The sequence below is a fragment of the Dermacentor silvarum genome, chromosome 10 (assembly GCF_013339745.2).
Source record: "Dermacentor silvarum isolate Dsil-2018 chromosome 10, BIME_Dsil_1.4, whole genome shotgun sequence".
NCBI classification, from domain to species: Eukaryota; Metazoa; Arthropoda; class Arachnida; order Ixodida; family Ixodidae; genus Dermacentor; species Dermacentor silvarum.
In genome coordinates, this window is record NC_051163.1 from 114,232,954 (window position 1) to 114,260,604 (window position 27,651).

General features: G+C 46.4%; 1 protein-coding gene across 1 annotated transcript in view; it reads left to right on the forward strand.

Annotated features, from left to right (window-relative positions):
* The window catches only part of LOC119466504 (uncharacterized), a 122,425-nt gene that overhangs the window by 62,788 nt on the left and 31,986 nt on the right, over positions 1–27,651 (forward strand). Inside the window, 7 exon segments of the mRNA XM_049657416.1 lie at positions 1,990–2,144; positions 8,846–8,996; positions 11,277–11,408; positions 13,317–13,541; positions 17,631–17,816; positions 21,322–21,453; positions 24,320–24,517. Coding sequence (XP_049513373.1) covers positions 1,990–2,144; positions 8,846–8,996; positions 11,277–11,408; positions 13,317–13,541; positions 17,631–17,816; positions 21,322–21,453; positions 24,320–24,517 — 1,179 coding nt within the window.

A 27,651-nucleotide genomic window follows, 5' to 3' on the forward strand; every position in this document is an offset into this window, starting at 1 on the left:
GTCTGAACGCTTCGAGCCTATTTGTGTCCTTAAATCCTGTATTCTTGCGTTTACTGCCGCACATAACATCGCGTTGGCCGTGGGCTTTCGTAATGCGTAGTCGTCATCCACGATCGCGTCGATAGCGGCCTCGATTTTCTCTGCAGCAGTTGCAGCGAACTGTAGTTTTGTTTTTACTCGGTACGCGCGTTGGCCGCGTGCCTAAAAACTGCGTAGTCGCCATTGATGATCACATAGCCACTGCGGTTTTGACTGCCCTACAGTTGTTGCAGCGAATGGTAGTTAATTCGTCCGGACTCGGTGCGTGCGTCGGGCACGTGCCTTCAGCACCGCAATGTCGCCGTTCATAATCGCGTCGATAGCGGTCACGGTTTTTTCCGCAGCAGTTGCGGCAAACAGATGTTTCGTTTTGACTCGGTGCAACGCTGTTGAGCTTGAAGAGCACCGGCTACATCGTGATAGTACAAAGCGTGTGTACATGCTTGGTCTACATGTTTTGCATATGTGCAGGGCTTGAAAATCGTTGTTTTGGTTATAGTACGGTACCGCTTATAGTGCACATACTCACGACTCCGACTACTTACGTTATAAGCGGTCTTCACTGTACATCAAAATGCCGATATAATGAACCTGGATATAACGAAGCATTGGACTTAGTAACAGGGTAAATCTAGAATGTTTGTAGCTGATATTAGCATGTAAGGAGTACTGTATTTTTCAGATTATAACTTGCATCATTGTATAAGTTGCACCCCCATTTTTCGCGAGTTTCGAAGAAAAGATTGGTTTGCAAGCTGCACCGGTATATAAGACGCACCTACTTTACCTTGATCAGCATAATTAAATGATGCACACATGCACACTCATTGCGAGATGCTAAACTTACCCATTTCAGAGCACTAAAGTTTCGTAATCAATGTTTTTACAAACCACAAATTCTAGCAGAAAGAAACCTTTAACCTGCACTCCTCTTACATCCAGTAAACCAACATTTACTGCATTTTACTTGGTGCCATCAAAGGCCTTGTCCTCCGATGCACTGTCATAAACTTGAGCCACTTCGACTGGCAGCACCACTAGGTAACCGTTGTCGGCCTCTGACTAACTTTCTCAGCCTCTGAACGTTGGCTCTGCTGTATGGTGTGCTTGGTAAGAACCCGCAAATGGTCACAACACGCCTGAACCAGCCTGAGCTCATGCATATAAAAATTGAAGTGGCGACCGGAAGCCAGAAGCATTGTGACTTCCCGCGCAGGCTACTGATGATGAAGATAGCCAAATGATGCTTTTTGTAACTGCTATATCTCGGGTGTCACAACATAACAGTAAAAACTTGTGCCAAAACTATTTATTGTGCCAGTTACGTGGGTTCAACATTTGATTTAATGAAAACTAAACTATAACAACAATAATGTGACCTTTAATCACGGAGGCAGCTATACCACAGAGGCCACTCTGGCGGCCTTCACTATTGCTAGCCTACTGCTGCGAGTGAACCCTAGGAGCTAACATCTGTAACAATAGTCGTTGCACTGTTAATAAAAAGTTCAATTTTCTTCAGAATGCGGCTGCACATAATTTATTGCACCCTAAATAAAAAAACGAGAAGGAAAATCCTACACACACATTGGTCACACGCATGCTTTTATGCACATATAGGTCACACCGTTGTATTAGACACACTAATGAAAATTTTTGAAAAACGCTGTGGCTTATAGCACACTGAAAAATATGGTAGATATTTTTAATGAACATCAGATATAATGAGGGTATCCTTGTGTCAGATGCAACTTTCTTATAAAGTATAGGTTCGACTGTAGCAACAAATCAAGCACCTTGGTTCTCCCGATCCTTCTTGCTGGTGCAGTTCTGGCAAATTCTTGCACCACAAAAGGGGGGGGGGGGGGTGCTGAATGCAAGACAGGTGAACTTCCAGTGCTTTGTGACTAGTATCTGGCTTGTCTGATTGTCTGCTTCTGGTTGTTGCAGGTGTTCTCGTGTGGTTCATCGCGCTACGGCCAGCTGGGTCTGGGCGACCTGCAGAGAACCTGGGTGCCACACCTGATCGACACCCTCGCAGGGAGAGAAGTAATCAAGGTAGCTGCGGGACTCTACCATTCGCTGGCAGTCACCAAGGATGGGAGGTATGGGGTTACCATCATCTAAACCTTGGCATACTTGCTCAAATTTGAAGGGGCACACTGAATTAGTTTAGGACCATGCCACGCAGGCAAGATTAATCAAGTAGAAGGGAAAACTGGGCTAGTCGGTATATGTTGTACATGCTAGTACGTGTTACAAAGATGGTGCAAACTACAGGACACAGCAAAAGAGGGACAGACAGGACAAGTGCTGACTAATAAGTGTAAGAGTATTTGAACAAAACATGAATTATAAAAGCAATAGTAAACGTATGCACATCTGCACACATGCTGTAAATAGCCATGTGCACCACCTTGCAATAAAAAGCTAGAAGCAGATGCTAAAGCGACAGATTATGCACTGTTTTATCAACATGGTTGTTTATGCAAAAAGTCCAATTTTCTTGGCCCTTCATAAAAAGTCAATGGGATTTTTACAGAAACAACCATTTTGTTGATTAAACAGTGCATAATCTGTTGCGTTAATATCTGCTTCTGAGAAAGAAGCCCTCATTGGCTCTTGTGGGCTGAGTCTTGTGAAATCTCGCGAAAGTGAAACTGATGCTGAAAGGGATCAGCCGAGAATACTGCCACAAGTTCCTCTTGTGCCTCAGTACCAAGGCCATCAGGTCGCACTAGCATGGAAACACTTGTGCCATCACATGTCGTACTGCGTTGTTAACAACTCCAGCTCTTTCTGCGGCATGTGCTGCGTGGGGAAGCCAGATTCCAGGAGGTACGTGAGCCATCTGGGTCCGCACGTTTTTGCTGTCAAATGCATGTGGTGGAGTTTGCACAGTTTGGGAAATGTGCATCAGTGCCATTTTAATTCGGAGCCCTCCACTATAGCATTCAACATAGACCAGTGGGCAGCTTCAGCAGCTCCGCCTATCAATTTATTGAAAAACAATTAAATAAGTAGCCTGTAATAGACTTTGCCAAACCCATCACGTCCCCAGGAGGTGGTGTGGGAATTTTATGCTACTGGCAACATTCATCTTCTACCTTTGTTTATTTGAGTTCTGTAATGCAGAACCTGCCTATCGTCATCACACCACCAGTGTTGAAGTGCGCAGGGGTGGGACTCCTGCGCCAAACTGCGCCGAACACAGAAAATTGACCGAAATTGCGCCACACTGCGCCAGAAGGGCTCCGGCAGTGGCCACGAACAGCTGTAGCCGCTGCTGTTGGAATGGCCAGGCCGGCTGTACTTATAGTGTACTAGAATACGCTTGAGTGGGCTGAGCGGCACTGGTGGGCCCTAGCTGAGGTGCAAAATAACAAAAAGTAGGCTGAGGGCGTTGCGAGTGAACTAGGTATTAGGAAGGCATGGGCTGCAGTGGGTGCAGCATGAAGGCATCTCAGCTGCCAGGGCCGGTATAACGTAAAACTATTCCAATCTGTTATTATGCCCATAGGTGCGCAGCCTGAGCCATTTGGACCTATCACTAAGGGCTAATGGCGGATTTGGAATAAAAAGTTGCAGTTTCAAAAGCGAAGCATCGATTGCAATAGCAAATTAGTAGACAGCTATAGGAGGTAAGGGTAGTAGTTTTATCGGCCGTGTAAACTTGTAAACATCACTTACTAACTAAATTAACAAGCATGCTGTCACGCGCACTAGCGAACCTGAACGCATCCCACTCGATGACCGTGGAAGGTCGCTGTCAGAACGCTGAATTGAGCAAGCGCGGCAGCAGCAGCGAGTGAATTGGCCTTCCTGCTGCCTCTCGCTTGAATGCGAACTAAGCCGTGAAAACAAAGCGCACACGAAGCTATCAGCCCTCGCATTCTGTCCACATCGCAGATCGCTTTCAAGGTAGGGCTCTAGCGGCCGCGCCTCACGCAGCAGCCGCTGGAGTAGAACCCCCCACCTCCCTCCCCTCCACCTGGTGCCTTGCGCGCGACAGGAGACGGCGCGCTTCCTCCCCGCTTTCATTCCTTGCGCGAGCGATATTGAGCCACCATCGTCGGCTCTCCGTCGCACGTTTTCACTAGCACATACAGCATACGGCGTGCGGCGACAACGTTATCGCCTCTGGACTTTATACGGAACATCACGACGACGGCAGACATACGCACCTGGAGTATCCATATAGTTGCTATCCCAATAAAAACAGATTGGAACAGTTTTACGTTATACCAGAAATGCTACAGTGGCAGTCATAAGAAAAGATAGCATTTCCTCCACGCAGGCTTTGAGGTAGCAGACGATGTGTGCGCGGCCACATGATCAAGCGCTTGGGGGTAAACAGGTCGAGTTGTGTGCACCGGTGAGCAGAAACACAATTTCAATTGACTTTTGGCAGCTCGATAGAGTCGGCAGCATCTTTCAACAACCAGTGGTGCCGAATACGCAGGAAATATCAAACATAAGATCGGCGCCATAAATGTACTGCAAAAAACCCTCAAAAGGTTAAGTGCGAGACGTGTAAATACTCAAAGGAAATGTATATTATTAATCTAAGTGCTCAAAATACACCGAGAATAGGCATATTCAAGGAAACGAAAAAAAAAAAAATATTTTGCAGGAACGTTTTTAGCAATAAGAGGGCAGCACCAAGCAGAACACTGGAAGTGACCTGAAGCAGAACACTGGAAGCAGAACACTGGAAGCAGAACACTGGAAGTGACGATGACAGTCTGTGGGACTTGTACAGACAGTCCTTGCACATTTAAAACACAGGTGTACATTAAATTCGCTTTACATTTCCTGTGTGATGCCACTGCAGCCGGGGACCTTGCATCGGTCTGTCTCCTCTGAATTTCATTATATCCAGGTTTAACTGTATACAGTTAAACCTGGATATAACGAAATTGACAAATTCCCGAAAAACTTCGTTATAAAGAGGATTTTGTTATATGCAGATTCCGCAGGAAAATTCTAAAAAGAAACGCTTACCGGATTTACTCGATTCTAATGCACTCTCGATTGTAACGCGCACCCGTTTCCCGTTTTTGTCAAAGCACTCATCCTTGAAATGTCACACCAGGTACTGGATGCGTGGACGCGTGTTGTTTCGCACAAGCGCGAGGCCGGCAGAAATGAAGAACGAGCGTCACGATGGCGTCGTAGCGTCGTATAGTGTTACAGTAGAAGCCCGATGTTACGTTCCCGGGTACTGCGTTTTCCCGGCTGTTACGTCGTTTTCGGCCGGTCCCGGCACAGCTCCCATAGCACCCAATGCATTGGTAACCCCGCTGTTGCGTCGCAACTGTGGGACCGTTCCCGCATCATACGTTGCGAAATGCCACCCCGCGCCGGCCCGAGCGGCCATTTTGACTTTTCATGTCGCTTGGCTTGGTGGCTTGACGATGGCATTGGCTGCCCAAAGTGCCGGGGGCGACAACTATGACGTATTTTCGGTTTCCGCCAGCAAAAGTATGGCCCTTGAGATCCGTATTTGCTACCTAAAGATGGTGGCTATGACGCGTTGTGGCCCTAAAATTGGTTTTGGCTCATAGATGTTCCGTATAAAGTCCAATGGCAATAACGCAGTCGCCGCGCGCCGTATGCTGTATGTGCGAGTGAAAACTTGCGAAGGGAGCCGATGACCGCGTCTAAATCTCGTGCGTGCAAGAAAGAAAAGCAGGGAGGAAGCGCGCCTTCTTCCGTTGTGCTCGAGGCACCGGCGAGGGAGCGAGGGGGGAGGGATAGCGGGAGGCGTTGTACTGTACTCTGGCATCAACTGCGTACTGCACGGCGGCGCACAGTCGCGCAGGCCGTATCTTGAAAGCGATCTGCGTTGGGGCAGAGTCTAGGCAGTTTAGGTGCGTCGGTGGCTCGTAGCTTTGTGCGTGCTGTGTGTTCTCGGCGCTCAGTTTGCGTTGAAGCGATAGACAACAGCACGAAGGTCACTTCGCTCGCTTCTGCAGCGGCGCTTCCACACGCCGCCAGCGTTTGAGAACGCGTGTCCGCGCTTATCGAGTGTGATGTGTCACAGCATCTGCCAGCGCGTCGGCAACATCAACTGGAAAAGGAGAGCGCCTGCTTGGCGGGCTAGGCCAGCTGCAGCAAGCGGCAGGATCAGGTTTGAATGAAGGGAGGGGGAAAGGTCATGCCCGTGGCGGCAAGATCGCGGGGTCGAGGGATGCAGGCCCGCCTCGCACACGCTCGCACGCACGCACACGTGCGCTCACTTCGCATTCCGGTGCGGCGGAGAAGGTGCTTTTGGTTGCTGCTCACGCAAAAATGACAAAATTTTGGGCAAAATCTCTAGGTTGTTGGTGGGGAAAATTTGTTGTTTCGAGGGGGTCTCCCCCTGCCACTTCGTTATGTAGAGGTCTCAAATACATGTGCTGCTATGGAGTAACGGCGGGGAATAGAAAAACTTCGTTATATCCAGGAATTTGTTATATGGAGGTTCATTATAAGCAGGTTTAACTGTATAAAGCAGCGAAATTTGAGCAAGCAGAAGCATCAAGATTACAAATCTCTAACTCTGGAATAAGCAGCATCAAGATTCTGTTAAGTGAACATATTGAGACATATAAAGCCGCCAAAATTGATGTCCGTACATCAATTTGAAATACGTACCACTAGTTTGTGAATAGAAATTTTGCGAAATCCTTGTAAGCATGGTAACAATTTCGCAAAAGCTGTAAACTGGTATATTGTATTTGGCCACTCCAGATGCTCTAGTAGTTGCAGCTTACAGAAATGCGATATCTGTTTTTGGTAGACAGTTATAGATTTCCAAATGTTGTGCTTCAGTTTATTTTTCAGCAATTTTTGTAAATGATTTGAGGCACCAAAAAAATTGATCTTCCTAAAGTTGGTACAATTCGGCCGTCTCTTAAAGGGGCCCTGAACCACCCCTAAGGCTTCATGAAAAAACAGAGTCTGTGATTAACATACGCTACTGTGAACATCTCAGCCAAATTTTGCTGTCGTGCGCAGCGCATGGATCTCGCAAGCGGAGCACAAAGTCACCTTTTTCTCAAACGCTCTCTTTTCAACAAAAACCTGCTCCTCACTCTTTTCTGGACGCTTTATTTCGTAATATAGCAGATGCCATCGGCCAATAGGTGACATCAATCAAAAAGGGTGTTTGGATCAGTGCACTTCTTTCTACCGTTGCTGTGTATATTTATAATTTTATAAACAGGCTGAATTAATCGAAAGCCTGCTTTCGAATTTCTATAATAATTACGAACTTCCGGAAGAAGCCAACTATTGTCTGCTCACGCTCGGCTGTGGCTGCCCGCATAAGTATTAAACTTTGGCCACCCTGCTTATTGGTGTCGTAGCCAGCGGGTCTGGCTAATTTCGACTAGTTTTGAACACTCCACTAGCCTTGAACCGTGCGAAACTTAAGGTCAGACCACATGCACGCTTGCCAGCGCGTGCTCACTCCTGGCCGCTCCTGGTTAGACGCCTTGGCGGACTTCGCTTCGTATTGAGCTATTGACAGCGCTTCAAAATACATAAGTTGGATGTGGCTACTATTCGTTGGTCAAGCTGGTGTAGGACAAAGCCGGCCCACATCACGTAGCACAGCCAGACAGGAGCATATGAGCGTGAGCACGCACTCTAGCCCTGTTGTGCACAAAGCAGATGCTGCAGTTGCATGTAGATGCTGCCTGCTACGTAGCGTAGATACCGCGGCCGCCACGGGGTGCCATGACAAGTCTGGTGGGTGAGCGCACTGCGGCACTTTGAAGACAACCGCGTTGGTCACATTTGGCGCATGTAGGCTCCAAAATTGGAAATAGTGGCGTCTTCGTGGACATCCCAAATCAAATTTGAACTGCGTGCCATGGCGACATTCAGTAGGCGGAGCGTTGTGGGCACCTCTCGCTCCACCGTAGCCTTCGAAGTGCAACGTATTGAAGAAGGCGTGGAAGCACCGCAAAAGACGTGTTTGATTGCCAATAACTCCACTTTTGCTGAACGCATTGAAGTACTTTTGCGGCAAAGTATTTATGAAGTAGCCTATTTTAACTTCAAATACATTTCTGCATTTCTCCACTTCAATAAAAAGTGCTTCATGGCCCCTTTAAATAAAACAGTCTTCATTGAAATCAGTTCAACAGTTGTATAAGGAGAACATTTCAGCATTTCACATGTATTACAATAGGGTAATCATAGTTGGCCTCGAGCTAAAGATTGCGGAGGAATCTTTATATCCACACTCTTAAATAATGTTTGGCGAATGTTCCAGCACTGTTCCCCTGGTAGCAGGGGCCTGTCTTTTTACATGTGGCCACAACATTCCAGATGCATCAAAACTGAAGTGTTGCATCAACATAACATGTGCGGCAACATAAATGTGATAATGCCTATCATGTTTAATCTGACAAAACTGACAAATACAAATCTCATTGTCGAAACTTTGGCTCGGTGACATTCCTTGTATAAGCACTGTCAGTCACTTCAAGTTTTCATCTTCCTGCGAAGTTTTATCTTGTTTGAAAACGTATGTGGCAAATCGTACAAAGCATTCCAAACATTTCATGTTTGAGTTATCGTTTTTCACTTGCTCAGCAGCGGGCTGTCAGCAGTTGCTTACTTTTGCGGATGTTCTCCATCCGCAAAAGTAAGGAACTGTGAATGAATCATACAAGTGGCATTTGCACTGGGAAATGTGGAAAGGGAAGGGTTCCTCCTGTTCGTTTTCGCGTCTTGACTTTTTATTTTTGTGTAATGGTGCATCGCATCGTAACGTGCATTCTCACATTGCTTTCTTTTACGAACGACTCAGCCTGTTCACCTGGGGCTGGGGAGTGCACGGCCAGCTCGGCCACGGCGGCTGTGCCGACGAGAGGCTGCCTCGGGAAGTGGCCAGCCTGGTTGACCACAAGATCGTCGATGCCTACGGAGGCTGCGGTCACTCGGTCGCCCTGACCTCTGAGGTGGGTCAGTTCATCCTGAAGGGTGCTGTGTGTGGCGCTGTTTTTCAGTTGTGTTGTTCTCTGTGTGTGCAAAACGACCGTTACCAATAAGCAGTTCTGTTTGTTTGCCCGTTTTTTTTTTTGCCGCTGTTTTGCAACGCTATTGCTTCCCTCTAGATTAATGCTGCCGAGGAGATTTAGGGTAGTAAATTAACAAACCAGGGCAGCATGATGGGAAGGACGTGGAAAAGATATACTCTGCACCCGAACAGCCATCGAATGCTATGAATGGGTGGGTTCAGCGTTTCGCCCCCTTGTTTGACAAATCGTCCCATTTGTCCTGGCATGGGAGTCAGCATTTGTCTGAAAAACAGAATTGGACAAGTGACAAACCTTGCTGGACACCGCATTGGCTAATTTCATCTCGTCTTTTTGCACCATTCTCGAGTATTCTCGTAGATGTGTGCCAGCAAGCTATATTTTCCACCCTTCTATTGGGGAGGGGGGGGGGGGGGGTATTCTTTAAGAGTCCACGTATAGTGTAGACCGCTTATAACGTATGTTGCCGGTGTCGCGAATATCCGCACTATAAGCGGTACCGCACTATAACCAAAGAAACAATTTTCAAGGCCCGCACATATGCAAAACATGTGCACCGAGCCGCCACGCGTGTGCGACAGTTGAGGAATTCTGCTAGAACATTTGCATTCAATTTACAGTCGAATCCCGTTAATTCGAACCAAATCATGCGGCGGCGCCTCCGACCGCCATAGAGTAAAAGCTTAGGAGAGACCCCACGCGCGCGAACAAAACAAAAAAAAGAAAGAAAAAAAAATGTGGCGGAAATTTCACCCTCTCTCAAAAGGTCGCCGATTCTGCGTTGCGCCGGAACATGCGTGTACGTGCCGACGTCTCAGCCACGCTACCGTAGCCACGCGTAGAAAATGGCAGTGAACCCTTCTTTCTCCTTTATGCTTCCTCTACTTTCTAGTCACGTGTTGACCTTGCACGCTGCGGCTACGGCGCAGAGGGAAGCAGCGGCGCTGTCCCAGGCCGGCCAATGAAACTGCTCATGCCGGCAAACGCCCGCTTCCCGGTAACGGCTGAAAACGAAACTTCAGGGAGCTGGCGCCGGGCTTGTTGGATCAGCAGCGCCTGACGGCGGCGAGTGCGTACGGTGACAGTCGAAAGTGAGGGAGCTGCGAGGGAGGGCGAGGGGAGCTACCGAAGCGGCGGAGTTGCTGAGGCGAAATCCGCTTCCCTGCCTTCCTCCTCCCTCACATTCCACGGTCTCTGCGTGCACCCTTCGCCGTGATGTGCCGGCACCGCCGGCTCCCTGAAGTTTCGTTTACTGCCGTTATCGTGAAGCGAGCATTGGCCGGCGTTGGCAGTTTCGTGGCGCTCGCTTGCTATGCGTGCCTTGATATGCACTCATATACGCACGACTCATATATGCACGACTCGCACTCACGATTCTGGTTTCAGCCTCACTGGCTGTTCGTTCGCACCACGTGCCCTTCTCCTCCACTTCGTCTCTCTTTCTTCCTCAAGCACTCCTTGGGGCGCCCGTTTGAGGGAAGCGTTCTCCGTCTCCGCTGACTTTCGTACTCCCAGGCAGCCGCACTGTAACCGGTATTTCGTTTCCGGCAACTGCACTATAAGCGATACGTGTATACATGGAGTGCTATGGGAAAATTAACGGGAGTCTGAAAAGATCGCACTATATCCGGTCCTGCACTATAAGCGGTTACGTTATAAGTGGTCTATACTGTACCTAGCTGACTGTCCATGATTTTCTCCAGCTGCACGAGCGAGAAGGAGACTGGCTGGTTCCTTCTCGCTTGTGCAGTTGGAGCCAATCGGTCACAGCTGAAATGGACAGTCAGCTAGGTAGACTTGAACAGAATACCCCCCCCCCCCCCCCCTCCCTGCTCAGTGCATTTGCTGGTTGGCATTGTGCTTATTTCGTTTCTTCGTCTTTTGTGTCATGGCACACTGGTTGAACATGACTCTAATGAAGCTCTTTTTGGTCTAGCACGAACCAGCCCATGGACACAGAGGGAGATTGAGACATGTGCACAATGCTGTGTGTGTGCCTTGTTCTTCTTCTGCATCCACTTGCTAATTGTGCTACACTGTTAAAGCCTTCACGATGACGTACCAACAAGCCCAAATCTTAATGCTGATTAACTGAAGTTTGCCCAACTTTTTCTTACCTTTAGTTTCATGTTTTGTTAGTTTAAAGACACATCTCATGGACGCCTGTGTGCAATGTCACCGTGTCTTCCCGTTCTTCTGCAGGGTGTGGTGTTCACCTTTGGGTGCAACCTGTTTGGCCAGCTGGGCCTGGGCCGGTCACCCAAGAAAAGTAGCCCCCAGCGGGTCGACCTGGGGGAGCCCGTGCGCCTGCTCTGCTCGGGCTTCTTCCAAGTGGTACGTCGGAAGGCAAAACTCTATAATTTCACAGCCCCAGTTGTTCAGGAATCGGGGGCTCCAGGCATATTCACAGCTGCTAATTTTAACTATGTACGATACGGCTTGCTTGGACCGCAAAACTCCTTTATGTTTTTTGAGGACAATGTCTTTTTTGGCAACTTACCACCACTTTCCCGTTTCGAGTATATACATTTCTAACGTCTGTTTCTATAGCGTCTTTCGTGGGCCGATCCCAATCATTGTGTAGTCTTTAAAGACAAAGTTGACGATGATGAGATGCTGATAGTAATAATAATAATCATAATGACAATGCTGCTAATGCTTATGATAATGATGATAATTGATGACAAAGAGGTAAAAGGCAATTTAACGTCTAGTTGACGTCTGTCAAATGTCGTCCCAATGTGGCTCACTATGAACTATACAGTTCATACACCATATTCTTACCACGAAATGGCAGGAAGACATTGTCTTTGGTCAACTTCAACTAGAGGTTGAATCGCCTTCCAACTTTCTTTTTTAATAATTTCTCCCTATTTTATCAGTGCAGTATAAATTTTCAACTTTCTTCAGTCGCACGTGTTTTCCATGCATGACTTCAAGGGCGTCACTTGTCATCCAAGGGGTGCATCAGCTTGCCTGCGAAAAACCGATTGGGTGCGCCTGCATGCACAAACTTGTTTTTTCTTGCACAGAATCTCGTTTCTGGCATAGCATGAGCTTGGGCAGCCCAGTAAATTGAATGTGTCACGTTTCAGGGGCTACACCCAGCACAACTATCCGGCAAATAAATTTTTTTTAGTTTTAAGCATGATGTCCATATTTCTTCCTCAAAAATTTTGTGTGCCCCAGAATTTTGCGGGATTTTCCAACCACGAAATTTACGAAAATTAAGAGTATGCAAGAATAAAGGACTTGACAGTACTTTACCCAGCATAGCATGACAAAGAAACCAGGTGACCAAGAAACAAGAACTTCACTGTTCAGTAGAGTTCTTGCTGTTTGAGAAGTGTTTCTTGCAATAATTAGCACAGGATTGTCAGGAAGAATGCTGGCACAGAAGATTTGCAGGGTGTTGCAACAGTGACAAGACAGACTAGACGAACGATGCCAAGAACTATGTTTATCAACTTGCAAAAGGACTACATATTGTATGCTGGTGCAGCTCATAAAAGCTCTGGTTCTTACCGATATCATAGATGGTGACTGGCTGGAAGACACCAAGCTTTGGCCATAGATTCAGAGGACACGTAAGCGCTTTCGGAGCTCATTAAGCCTTGTTCAAACAGCGCGAACAGCAAATACAGTGCTTGTACTAAAAGCGGGGCCAGAAATATATTCCAGGCTATTCGAACTTTCCACTTATGAATTAAACCAGGATCAGTGCGTCTTGCTTTTCATTCTTCATTTTCGCCTGCGGGTGGAAGAGTCCTTTGGAGTGTGCTGTCATTGGTGGCGGCGGTAGGGTTTGCCCCACACCTCTTCCCAAATACCCCTACCCGTCTTCCCACACCCCAGCAAAGTCACAGAGTCACCCTTTCTTAGATAAAATGTGTTTACTCATTCATTTCTATGCACTACTTTATAGCCTTGGTACTGTTGCTTTTATTTGTTAACTTTCGTAATTGTATCATACAGAGGATCATGACACAGTCTCTGGCTATGTGACGTCCTTCTGTATCCAAAATACCTGTAATCATACAGAAACCTATGATGAATTCTGGTTCTGGTTGGCTGATTGGTCTTTGTTGTCACAGTGAATGCGTGCCGGTTGCAGCTAGCACCTGCGCGTCTGCACTTGCCTTCTTCTCCGTGTCAGTCTCTTGTCGATTATTTCCCAAGGTGAACATGTAATAGCCTACTGAGATTTCGGTTTGTTTCACTCGAGGAATGTCTGTTGTGCAGCTGGCGCTGCTGTCGTCGGGGCGTCTGCTGACATGGGGCGCCAACCCGCAGAGCCTGCGGCTGCAGGCACAGTCGTCGCGCCGCTCGCGCCTCCAGGCAGTGGTGGCGCAGAACGAGCTGCTCTCCTCCCTCGCAGGAGGACCCCACGGGGGCAACCTGCGGCACCCGGCCTCCGCAGCTGCAGCCGCGGCCCTCCCCGCTGCCGGCGCCAGCCCCATGGCACAGGTATGCCAGCAGCTGCCGAACTTGAACTTTGGATTTCATGTCGCATCTATGAAACATACTAATGAGGCCACAGATAAAAAGCCACTAATTTGGCTTGACTAGGTCTATGTACCCTACGAATTGGCAACACGTATCAAAAATGCAGTGTCACGTTGTGACGGTGAAGATAAAACTTTCAAAAATGCTAGGTACAGATTTAAGGCCTTTAGTGGGCGAACTTGTGCCCAGTAAAGCAAGGAATATACAAAGCACAATGAAAACAGCGACCACAGTTGTCAGTCGTTGAAAACTTGATCTACGGGTCAAGTGCATCGACTATTTATACGTGTCGTCGTAGATTTCAGTGTAATTGCTGGTGCTCACTTGTGTTCTGGAGATTACAACACTATTCGCGTTGCGCATGCAATCTAATTACAGTGTAGACCGCTTATAACGTAAGTCGCCGGAGTCGCGAATATCCGCACTATAAGCGGTACCGCACTATAACCAAAGCAACAATTTTCAAGGCCCGCACATATGCAAAACATGTGCACCAAGCCGCCACGTGTATGCGACAGTCGAGGAATGCAGCTAGAACGTTTGCATTCAATTTACAGTCGAATCTCGGTAATTCGAACCAAATCACGCGGCGGCGCCTCCGACCGGCATTGCTCCGGCACTGCCATAGAGTAAAAGCTTAGGAGAGACCCCTCAATGTCGCGCGCGAACGAAACAAAAAAAAAAAGAAAACGCGGCGGAAATTTCACCCTCTCTCAAATGGCAAGGTCGCCAATTCTGCATTGCGCCGGAACATGCGTGTACGTGCCGACGTCTCAGCCACGCTACCGTAGCCACGTGTAGAAAATGGCAGGGAACCCTTCTTTCTCCTTTATGCTTCCTTGCACGCTGCGGCTACGGCGCAGAGGGAAGCAGTGGTGCTGTCCCAGGACGGCCAACGAAACTGCCCACGCCGGCAAACGCCCGCTTCCCAATAACGGCAGAAAACGAAACTTCGGCGAGCTGGCACTGGGCTGTCTGGAGCGGCGGCGCCTGCACGGCGGCGGGCGCGCACGGTGACAGTCGAAAGTGAGGGAGCTATGAGGGAGGGCGAGGGGAGCCACCGAAGCGGCGGAGTTGCCGAGGCGAAATTCGCTTCTCTTCTGCCCTCCTCCCTCACATTCCACGGTCTCCGCGTGCGCCCTTCGCCGTGATGTGCCGGCGCCGCCCGCTCCCTGAAGTTTCGTTTACTGCCATTATCATGAAGCGAGTGTTGGCAGTTTCGTGGCGCTCGCTCGCTATGCGCGCCATGATATTTCACGACTCGCACTCAAGATTCTGGTTTCAGCCTCACTGGCTGTTCGTTCGCACCACGTGCCCTTCTATACACGTATAAGCGATACGTGTATACATGGAGTGCTATGGGAAAATTAACGGGAGTCTGAAAAGACCGCACTATATCCGGTCCTGCACTATAAGCGGTTACGTTATAAGTGGTCATATACTGTACATGGTGTTCGGTGACAACATAGACAACATATAGAATTGGCGACGACATTTACGAAAGTTCCAGTGCAGAAAAACTAGTCTCGTGCTGAGCATTAAGTTTTTAACATTGGTTAGTTTATAAAAAACAGTTACCATAAAAAGATAAACTGGTACATGTGTTCGTATATAAACACAACATATATACATACATACATACATACATACATACATACATACATACATACATACATATGTAAACACATACAGCTGTGAACAAAAGAATATGGACCACAGGCTCATCAAAAAAACTGAATTAATTTGTAATTGATATACACAAACTGTATTTGGTGAGTATGCCAAGTTTGGACTGCAGTCCTCAATTGCAAGTTGCATTTGTAGGCAGAGAAGGAAATTGACTTTATTGCAGAATCCCTGGTCCATATACTTTAGCTCACGGGTGTGCATAAAGTACAATACTCTCAGCACAATACACATACACAATATGTGTGTTCAGGCAATGTATAGGTTCAATAATATTATTTTTTGCACTGTAGTGAACACTGATAAAAATTCATAAGTGATAAACAATGCATGACATGTGAAAGTTGCATAGTAACACAAGAATACAGAACAAATGAAACAACTTTTCACTCTAAACAAACATTAATAGGAATACATAACTAAATACTTAAGCGCAATTGCACATTCTGCTTGCGCAACGTGAAAATGACTTCCACAGTTTATCACAACCTTTGCTCCCACACATGACGAGTCATAGACTGAGAGTTGTGGTTTAGTCTCTTCACAATGCTTCACACAAAGTCACAATGCTTAGGCTTATCAGCCCAGAAAAATGGTGTACAGCAATAATATTCATGACAAAAATGAGGACGGATCGTAGTAGCAAAAATAGGCTACAGTGTCAGATGTATAGTTCTAAATTTTTTTCTTTCCGATTGTATACGTTGGTTCTGGACATATCATGGTGTCCTCAAGCAGTTGGTAAGTGTGAAGTTGTCTGCTGAGAGTGTGGCTGCGGATAACCCACAGTAACATCACTTCAGCTTTTCTGTTTTAATGTACAGCAACAGTAGTAAAATACTCTTTGGTCAAGGCGATTTGTGGCTATAACAATATAGCAGTTATACTGAAGTTGTAGCACTTATTCAGCTTCATTATATCAACTTTACCTGTGTGCAAGAAACAAAGCTAGAGCCAATTTTTTGTCGGTGTATCATAGTCACACAGGTAAAGTATAAACCGCATGCAAGCGATCTTGCGTGCGACCGCAACAAGCGACACGATGGAGTTGGCTGTCGGGTTTTCTCGTCACCTACAAGTCGTACCGCATGCGAGCAATGACTTTGAGCAACGTCTCCCCGGTTTTGCCGGTATGAGGGCAGCAAATACGCGCTGAAACTGGTGTGACACATGCTTTATTAATTTAAGTGGATGTGTTTTACTGTAAAGAGCAACATAAATATTTCTAAACGTCTTGAACTACGTTCTTACACTCGCACGTATAGAAATTTAGTCATTTGCTCGTTCCGTGCGACAATTGGTAGTACTTGACTGATGTACATCTTGTTCCGGCTTTGCGATATTGGCTAGTCGCTCATAGCACCCCAGCGAGGAGCGTCGAATTCTATATTTCCAGAACCGAGCGATCGAGCGACAAGAACAAGCAATCTGTTTGCGCAACGGCCCGTTTTATCGCTCGATGCTTTCGCTCGTCATCATTGCTTGTCGCTCATCGCCTTCGCTCATCGCCGTCACGCCCAAAATCGCTCTGATGCAGTTAAACAGTAAAGACAGGGGTAATTGAAGATCACCGGGAGAAGCCTCTTCGTTGCAGTGGACATAGTTGGATGATGATAATAATAAACAAGGCATAACTTGTGCCTGCAAATACACAAGAGAAAATTAGAAGATTAAGAGGACGTTAGCATACACAAAGTGCTGAATTTTGTGAGAAAAGTAAACTAAATCAAGATGATAATAAAAAAATAAGTGAGGATCGGATGTAACACAAATATTGTTGTTTACATTGATTCATGTGTATGTTAAAGAACCCCGGATGAGCCAAAATGAATGTCGAGCCCTCCACTACAGCGTCACTCATAGCCCACTGTGCAGTGACTATAAGTTTGCATGCATGAATTAATCAATAAATCAGCTGTAAAGACTACCCAGTATTATTCTAATGCTTTGTTCTTTGTATCAAGGCCAGATCAGAGAAGCTTTGAGGCAAACATGTGAACCCTTATGTTACATACATGTGGTACTAAAATCGTTTATCTCGGCTGTACAGGCTCTAGGAGCTGTTCAGTCGTAATAGCTGCACTAACAAGACACACAAATTTCAGTTAGATTCACAAAATGAAAAATCGTCTTTCTGACATGAAACATAACAGCATCAATTTTACTTTCATGAAACTCTATCCACCTGGTGGATTTCTGCAGAACCGATTTGCCACGTTCAGTTAGACTCGGCTTTTTCCAAATAACGCCAGCATGCATTCCCTAAGGCCTCTGTGTGCACTGTGATGCTGCGTGCAGCCTTTGGCATGCATTCACATTAGGCATGTGGGGGGAGGGTCACACCGCGTCCTTCGCTGTGGCCAGGCCCTGCTCCACGGCCACCAGCGCCACCTGTCGCCAACTGAGGTTGACCTGTCGGCAGTTCGGGGCCCCCTGGTGGGCATGGCCTGCGGCTCAAACCATGCACTCCTGCTCACCCGTGACGGGGAAATCTTCGCCTGGGGCCGCAACACCGAGGGGCAGCTCGGCCTGGGAAATCGCAAGGACCAGGTGGGTGCTTTGCTGTCTTGTTCGGTGGCCGATACAACGTTTCACGTGTGATATGATAGCATAAGATCTGTGGTTCATCTGATAACATTTTTGGGGTGCGCTCAAAGGACAGGTGTGCGAGCACAATCCTCACACACTGCAGGAGCTACAGACAGCCATTACCCAGAGAGCCTCCATCGAGTGTTTAACAATATGCAGCATTCGTGTGTAGACATGTCTTCAAGCCGATAACGGACATTTTCAGCACTTCCTGTAGTGATCGTTGCAGTGCCTTAAGACCACCATTTCCACTGCACAGTTAGTTTTCGGTCACCCAGTGCGTGGCTGCAAAGAACGGAAGAAAAGCCTCTAGGTAGTGGCTTGACGGTGCTTCCTTCCCCCCAGGTATACATTGGTACGAAGGTACACGCTCAAATCAGTCATTATGGAATGCAAGCGAAAGATCATTCTACAATACAACTGAATCATAAAAAAGTAATTACATAGCTCAACATGAACTGAAAATCAAGCAAATGCAGTAATATTGCACGACATGTTTTCAATGCAAGATGAATAACAGAGCAATGTTCAACAAAAATGAATGTGAATAAAAAAATATTTTTAAAGGGAGTTATGGGAGATTTTATGGATCGATGCGGGACATAATACAAACCCGTTTAGTACGGAGGGCGATGCATTTATTTTATTAGAGCTTGTAAAGCATAATTTGGTCGTGAGCGCAGCACATGCCAGCATTCATGGTGTCTTGTTGGGTAGGTGTGAGTGTTGGAGGTTCAGTATGTGTTCAGCTGTGTTCAGTATGTGATTTATGTAGTTGTTAAAGTTGGAATGTAGAGTGTGAATACATAAGAGCCAAAGATGTGGAAGGCCAGGTGCACAAGTTAACAGAATAAAAGGAATAGAGTTTCAGAGACGGAGAATTCAGAAAAAGTGCTCGACCAACATGAATTGTCTCACGGGATGATGGCGCTATCTCCTGATCCTTCTTGTAACAGCGAGTTCCTGTCTTGGAATGCAATACAGCCCTGATCGCACTTCACTTACTTCTTTTCTTCATTTGAAAAAGTACTGCGGACCTTCCGCAGTTTCAAGCAGGGTGGTTATGAACATGTACAGTAAATTAAAATATGGCTGTGAACACATGAAGAGGTGTACACACAAGGATATGCCAATCTAGTAAGCCAGAGTGCATGTGACGAAGAGTTCCATTCGCTAATAGATCTTTAAAAACCTGAATACACAAAGTTATTTGTATGCACGAAAAGGGAAGTCATTGCATGTGGTTGTTGGTGTCAAGTATGTCAACAGGTTGGACAATTTCAGACTCGTAAGATTTATGGTCACTTAGCGCAAAATAGAAAGAGACAGAGGGAGGGAACAAGGTGAGTGCTGTTAGTGCTCATCTTGACACCTTGTCTTTTGCAAATATGAGAGAGGTGGAAAGGAGATGGGAAAAGGGCAACGAAGGCGTGATACTATTGATAGGCTTGGTAGTGTGAAGGCATGTGGTGCGGGGTGCATGGCACAAATGCGGGTGCGGTGAAGCGGCTCGCATTCTTTAGTTCTTTTCATAGATTGCGCTTTACTTTTAAATGTGTAAGCATTTATGTGCCTACCCAATGAGGAAACCTGTCCGTCAATCACATAAGATGAATGCAATGGCTCATACGTGCCTAAACAGTGGCTCATACCCTTCAAGCAATGGCTCATACCCGTGTAAGGCAGAGGCTACAAGCACTCAGCAAAGTGAAGCATACATTCATTGAAATCACCCATACAACACACATAGGTTTCAATAAAGAACAAGGTTAAAACACGCATCTGAAGCATCGATAAAGCATTAAATACCCCCCCTCCCCCTCAGCAAATGTAGTGGTGGTTTAGCAACAGCTTCGCTGGACATCCAGGTTGATAAGGACCAGGTTGATAAGGACCAATTAGAGTTGGTAAGGATCATGTTCGATAAGGTTGATAACAACCGATGAGTGTTGATAAGGGGTTTATACTGGTCGGATCAAGTTTCATAACATTCATAATGACACCGGGCTGCGTGGAGATGAGCAAGTAGCACACTGCTTACGCCTACTTAGACAACTGCCAGGGGAGTTGGTGCGTGAATTTTTTTTTTTTTTGGTGCAGACACACAGTAGCCAAATTTAATTGTACATAGCCAATAATGCAGCTAGTAAGCGGTTTATTTTATCATAGAACACTCATAGAATTTGACGGTGCATCACCTGCTCATTGTTACATCTGAATATTGTTAAAGCCAGTAATGTTGTGAATTGGTTTTACTGTACTTCTTTCTGTCTTAACTAAAATGTTTAAATGTTTGTCCCTTCTGCTTTTCTGGTGCAACCTGGTTATAAAAATTATCGGTTAGAACAATTATTGCTTATAACAGTGGGATTTTCTTGGCATTTGAATATTCTTATAAGTGGGTTTGACTCTAATACTGCATTTTTTTCAACATCATACTGCATTTTTCAAGAACATTCCGTTCTTTGGTCTGCATCATTCACTAATATACTGTACCTTTCATTGTTGTTTACCAAGTTGTCCCAAACCTTTACTTGTCAAAAGGTAGCTAAATGAGCTCACATCTGTCTAGCAGCTGGCTTCTTTGATGGTTAGGTGCTCATACGATGGTGCTTTTTAAATTCTTTTTCTATGAACCAAACATGCAAAACAGATGAGAGGTTAACTGGAAAGTAGGGACCAAAATATTCAATCTAACTGTGAAATTTGAACAAAAGGAGAGTAGGGGATCACGACATGCACTTGACAGGGCTGGCGGGCCATATCCGTGAGCCTGTTATCATGGCAGGCCGACTGCGATAATTGTTACAATCTTGTAAATATCTGACTGTAATCAGCTGCCATGCTTAGCATGGCATGGTTAGCATAGTTCAATTCCCGGCTGCAGTTGTTTCATTCCAGTGGGGGAATAGTAATAATAAAAAAGATGCTGCTGGTGTACTTAGGTTTAGGTGCATGTTAAAGAACCTCAGGTAGTCAAAATGAATCCAGAGCTCCCCCATTACTGTGTATCTCAAAGCGTATTATTTCAATGTATGGTCTGGGCTGGGATAGTGTAATGATTCAAATGGCATTCTTTGATCACGATCTTGGAATGATGCCTCCTGTTCGATTCTGTGCCACTCTTATCATCCCCCATTCACGGTCGGCTGATCCCACTCATAATGCGGGTGGAGGGTCGCTCTGACCACTCACGAAGCGCGAAAAGGAATAGTATCAGAAAAGACATTGTTACAAAATCGCAGCCCTTGTCTCGCTTTGTCAGTGATCAGTAGTGCTCCACCCACGTTTGTCAGCTGAATCAGCTGACTGTGAACGGTGGCTGAGAAGGGTGGCATAGAATCGAGCAGAAGGAATCGCTGCATTATACCGGCCTTGAAGTAGTCATCTGTCACACGTATTTTTATTAGTTTTTTTTTACCACTGTGCTTCAATTCATACTGATGGCTCGTCGCGTTGTGTGCAGAAAAGCCCGCAGCTGGTGTCGCACCTGTCCCAGCGTAGCAAGGTGGTGCAGGTGTCGTGTGGCCGAGACTTCAGCCTGGCCCTGGACTCCCAGGGCAAGCTCTGGGCCTGGGGACAGAACGATGGAGGACAGGTGGGTGTGGCAGTGGTACCTGTTCTTATCAGTGCTGTAATAATTTGAAATAAATTTTCAAATGGGGGACAAAGCGGGTTGGAGCGCACTTGGCAGGCACTCCCGAGTCGTGTTAGGCAGCTTATCGATGTCATTGAGAAGTGTACAGTTCATTTATTCTACCAATATGGTCAAATCTTATTATAGCGAACTCATATTCAACACAAAAATAGCTTCGTTATATTTTATGTTGATATCAGTGAGACATTGCTTCGTTATATTCTATGTTGATATCAGTGAGACATTTTAGAGTTACAGTGGAATTTCGATGATACGAATCTCACGGGGTCACGAAAAAAATTCGTATTAGCCGAAATTCGTATCATCGAAACACAATTAAAACTAGCTAAATTAAAGAGTCGAGAGGTGAACTCACTCAGGCACACGTACGTAAAAAGCATTTACAGTATAGACCACTTATAACGTAACCGTTTATAGTGCAGAACTGGCTACAACGCGGCCTTTTCCGACTCCCGTTTACCCTCCCATAGAACTCCATGTATACGCATACCACTTACAGTGCAGCCGCGTGAGACGAAATTGCGGCTTCTGCGGGAAAATCTCGCCAACAAGGGCGGTAGCGAGCACGAGGTGCGCCCACCGATGGGAGAGGAGATCAACGAGGGCGATGCGGAGGAGGAGCATAAGACGTGGAGCATAAGTCCAAGGGCGATAAAGTCGTCACCGCGCGCCGTATGTGCGAGTGAAAGCGCGCGGGGGACGACGCGCTCCTTCACGGACAGCGAACGCACAGCGGAGAGCAAACACGACTTCCTTTGCGCGAAAGGCCGTGGGGGTATGGGAGGGAGGGGGGGCGACGCTGTGCGGCGGCACCAAATGCGTATCTTGCAACCGAGCGCAATGGTAACTGGCGACGCAATCTCCCCACGCGAAAGGAGCAAAGTGGGAAGGTAACGCGGGAGGGAGGGAGGGGGGGGGGGGGGGGGCGGCTCCTACTCTGCCAACAAATGCGTTCTTGTACTTTGCGCCTGTGCTGGCTGTTGGTGTTGTCGCACGCACAGTATCTTGAAAGCGATCTCCACACGGCTCTGACCTTTGTATGCGCTGTGCTTACGCCGCTCAGTTTCCGTTGAAGCGATAGACCGCACGAACCTTCGCTTGCTGCGGCGGCCGCGCGTGGGGCAGCGTGGTCGCTGCAGCGAGCGAAGAGACAAAAAGAAAAGCACAAAAGCAACAAAAGTGCACCGCTTCAAACTCCTCGCACCTAGTCGCGGCTTCCAAACTGTCCGGCGCCGTGTCCGCGCCTCCGCCCCAAAAGAGAAAGGGAAAACGCGCGTACTGCGCGCTGTTCTCTTTCGCGGCCGTCGGTGGGGCGGCGTTTATTCGTATCAACCGACGCGGGTCGAAAATCGATTCGTAACAACCGTTCTCTAGCACGTTGCAAAGTAATGGGGCTCGGCCGGGACCTCAGAAAAATTCGTATCATCCGGAAATTCGTATTAGCCATGATCGTATCATCGAGATTCGACAGTACTTCGTTATATCCTATAATTTGTTATATCTGGGTTCTTTACATTGAAGTATAACTTACTAACCTGGCAGGCTGGAGCATGGAGGATAAAACAAAATTGAGGAGTATGGAAGCTAGCTCAAATAACACTGCTGACAGTTGTGTAGTTCTGCAAATTAATTAAGATTGGCATGCGCAATCTATGCCCTTGAACAGGTACTAATTTCTAATTGGAAATAACAAAGTCACATCGGACGCTAAAATGCCTTCATTATATCCAACGTTTGTTATAAGCATATATACATTGCACGAAACAACCCGTTCTTGACCTAGTTGTTTGATACTTGGTGAAGGCGTTACGGTGCAAATAAAACACACAATAGAAGAGATGACCAGACACCACTGGTGCTGCAGTCACAACTGATTTATTGCAATCGCCTAGAAGGCCAGAAGAAAGCATACATTTAAATGCGTGTGCAGACATGTTCATCAGGGCAGAGAAAAATAATCAAAAGACTGCATCTCGCTTCCAAATAGACACACAGAAGTATCGCTGACACAATCCGTGCCTCTTTTCCCGATATGAAGGGCCTCCGAAAGTATGCATGCAGTAGTTTCTTTGCTTTTGCCCAGGATCCTAATCTCATGAAACTGAGGTTCACACCTGCATTATAAGAATTTCCAGTGAAAAAAAAAAACAAGGAAAGAAGCAAGTGGACAGAAAGACGCTGGACCAGCGTTTCTCGGCACACGCCTGTTTCCACCGATGCTGTGACAAGGCAGCTGTGTGGACCATCAGGTCCAGTTTTGTTCTTGATCCAATGCTTTTTACTTGCTTAAAGTTATTTATCCATTCTTATGCAAACTGGATGGACTTATGTGTGACTGGTAGGATGAAGAAATATAAGACAGCCACTGCCTTGGCCTAATAAAATGATTAAGCGCAGCTGTCCTATAGCAAGCTAGTTTAGCTTGTATGGAGCAAGCCTTGAAGCTCGTCTACATTGCAATCTTCAATTCTGTTGTTTTAAAACTATGTTGATCACCATTTGTGTTAGGATTAAAGCATAACTTAAGGTGGTGGCTGTCTGACAAAGGCAGAAAAAGCACACGCATTGGGTCTGCTTGGTTTGTGACTTGAGCAGAAAACAGTGCAAAAGAACAGGACGAAGAAAGGAGCTGACAACGGTGCTGACAACAACAGCTTCAATGTCTGTTGCTTTTTTTACGTCCTGTTCTTTTCTGACGTTTTGTGCTTAAAGACAGCAAATCAACTATCTGTGTCAAGATTTGGGACGCACCCTATGGGTCACACAAAAGAGGGCATCATTGTTGTGATTTGTCGGTGCTTCCCAGCTGGCATGCAAGGTGCCAACCGAGGAAGGCTCGGTGCGCCACCTGCGGGTGCTTTCGAGCCGCCTGATCACCATCCGCACCAGCCGCTGCCTCATCACCATTCCCCAGGGGCAACGCACGGGCGAGGTTCGCCCAATTGAGGTCACTGCCTTGCCCCCAGAGATCACCCGGCCACCTCCAGAAGACCTCGAGCAGTCGGTGAGCTTGCTGGGTCGTGTGTCGCCTGTGAAGAGTCAAACTTGGTTTTGTGAGCTTGGAAAAAAAAAGAAGATATGGGAGAGGGGTTTGCACAGAACGAGAAGAGTAAGGGTAACAGCAGGACCCCTTTTTTTTAGCACCAACGTTCAATTCATCGTCAAACTGCAATTGTATTACACGTTTTCAGGCTGCTAAATCCCGTTCGAATGAGGAAAGGTGTGAGACGAATGATTGAGAGCATTAGGCGCCTGCCAAGCAGCTTCCCGGCAGTACTCGCTCATCCATGTAACGTGAAAATGATGGCATGCACTTAGTTTTCTCTTTTGGTACCAACAAATCTCCTCACAGGTCGTCGCATGCTGCATTCACAGCTATCACCACCAATACTATTGCGATAAGCACCTTCACCTGCCTGCCACGGCAGCTTCCCTGCCGTACTCGCCCACCCATGTAACGTGAAAATGATGGCATGCACTTAGTTTTCTCTTTTGGCACCAACAAATCTCCTCACAGGTCGTCGCATGTTGCATTCACAGCTATCACCACCAACACTACTGCGATAAGCATCTTCACCTGCCTTCCACAGCAGCTTTCCCGCAGTACTCGCCCACCCATGTAACGTGAAAATGATGGCATGCACTTAGTTTTCTCTTTTGCACCAACAAATCTCCTCACAGGTCGTCGCATGTTGCATTCACAGCTATCACCACCAACACTATTGCGATAAGCATCTTCACCTATCGGTTTCATAGCACATGTGGTGTAGTGCCATTGGAAATGTACTGCACGGATTTAATAGGTGATAGCCCTAAGGTGTCAGTGTTTCCAGCTGCAGGCAACATGAAGTGAGCGTCATGTTTTGCTTTGGTGCCATCATATTTTTGTGTTGCCTACCAGCTCGAGTTTGTTTCGGTTTTGCATCGCTGTCTTAGAACACTATGCAGTAGGAACACAACAAAGCACGTCTCGGGCTACTTGGCCTCCGACAGCTCAATTTGTCTCAGTGTCATCATCATCATCAGCCTATATATTTATGTCCACTGCAGGACGAACACCTTTCCCTGCTATCTCTAATTACCCCTGTCTTGCGCTAGTCGATTCCAACTTGCGCCTGCAAATTTCCTAACTTCATTACCCCACCTAGTTTTCTGCCGTCCTCGACTGCGCTTCCCTTCTCATGGTATTCATTCTGTAACTCTAATGGTCCACCGGTTATCCATCCTACGCATTACATGGCCTGCCCAGCTCCATTTTTACCGCTTAATGTCAACTAGAATATCGGCTACACCCATTTGTTCTCTGATCCACAGCGCTCTCTTCATGTCTCTTAACGTTAGGCCTAACATTTTTCGTTCCATCGCTCTTTGTGCGGTCCTTAACTTGTTCAGCGTGTGTCAGCGGTCTTAACTGTGTCAACGTGTCGGGCTGCAATTATTTTCATTGAGAGGGCATGTCAAAACTTCCAACCAAGATGCTCCACCTGAAGAAGCTGTGACTCAGGCCAAATTTGAGGAGTTCAAACGCAGCCAAAAGTGTCAGCACGCTAGGTTCGTGGAATAAACATAAGGCCTGCGAAAAAGCCTACTGCAGTTCCCTTCGTCATGCAAAGCATAAATACTTTTCCGATGACCTCCAATCACTCATAAAAAATAATCCTAAGAAGTTCTGGAAAACTATATCTCCTGCAAACAGCACTGACACTCCCACACTGGTGGATAGCACTGGTCTTCCCATACCACGAGAGCACTGCGCATCTGTTTTTAACAACTACTTCATTTCCATGTTCACAAAGGAAGACCATTCCAATATGCCAAAGATGGCAGACTTAGATTACCAATATATGACTCCTATTACCGTAACAGCCACTGGAATCGCTACTTTGATTAACAATCTCAAATTATCCACTAATTCCAGATTTGATGGCGTTAACACGAAAATCCTAAAGCATACAGTAGTTCCTTCGAGTACAATCCTTAGTCATATGTTTCAGCAGTTACTGTCAACAGGGGAGCTGCCGAATGATTGGAAAGTTGGCAAAGTCATACCCATCTTCAAGTCAGGTGACAAGAGCAATGTGAGTAATTACCATCCCATATCACTAACTAGTGTTCCCTGCAAGTTACTTCAGCACATCATATTTAATAATGTCGCTCACCACTTAGAATGTAATAACTTCTTTTAAACATGAGCATGGATTCAGGAAAGGTCTTTCATGTGAGACACAACTAATCGAATACACTATGGATCTTTTTCAAAATATGGACGACAATGCTTAGACTGACTCAATATTCATAGACTTTTCTAAAGCATTTGATCCCGTTGCTCACTGTCACCTCATTTCCAAACTCTCATGCTTAAACCATGACGAACTAACAATTTCTTGGATAAGAAACTTTTTGTCTTTTCGAAAGCAGTCCACTGTCATTGACCAGTACTCTTCCCCTTTCAGTAACGTAAGATCAGGCGTACCTCAGGGAAGTGTCCTTGGACCCTTACTCATCCTGATTTATATCAATGACTTGCCATCTAACATTACATCTAGTGTTTGACTATTTGCAGATGGCTGCGTTATCTACCATCAAATCCGCTCCCTCGCTGATCATATCACTCTTCAACATGACCTTCAATGTGTCACTAACTGCTGTTAGGATTGGCAAATGACCGTGAACACTAACAAATGCAACCTAATGATATTTACTCGCAAAAAATCCTACTCCATTTTCAGTTACTCACTTGACAAAAGTATCGTCGCTCGCACATCTTCATACAAGTACCTTGGCATCCTTCTAACACCAAGCCTTTCATGGTCATCCCACATTGAAGAAATGACGACTAAAGCATCGCGCACTCTTGGATATCTAGAACGTAACCTTCGCAGCGCTCCTTCCCTCACCAGAAAGATAGCCTACCAAACATTAGTGCAACCCCAGCTCGAATTTGCAGCTTCTATATGATCACCTCATCAGGCATATCCAATCCACCTTCTCGAGTCGATCCAAAACCGAGCTGCACGTTTCATTGCCAGAGAGTATAGCCCATTTTTGAGCTTAACTAACATCAAGTTGTCGTTGTCGCTTTCATCTTTGGAAACACGTAGGAATAAAGTGTTGCTTTGTCTTCTGCACAAAATCGTG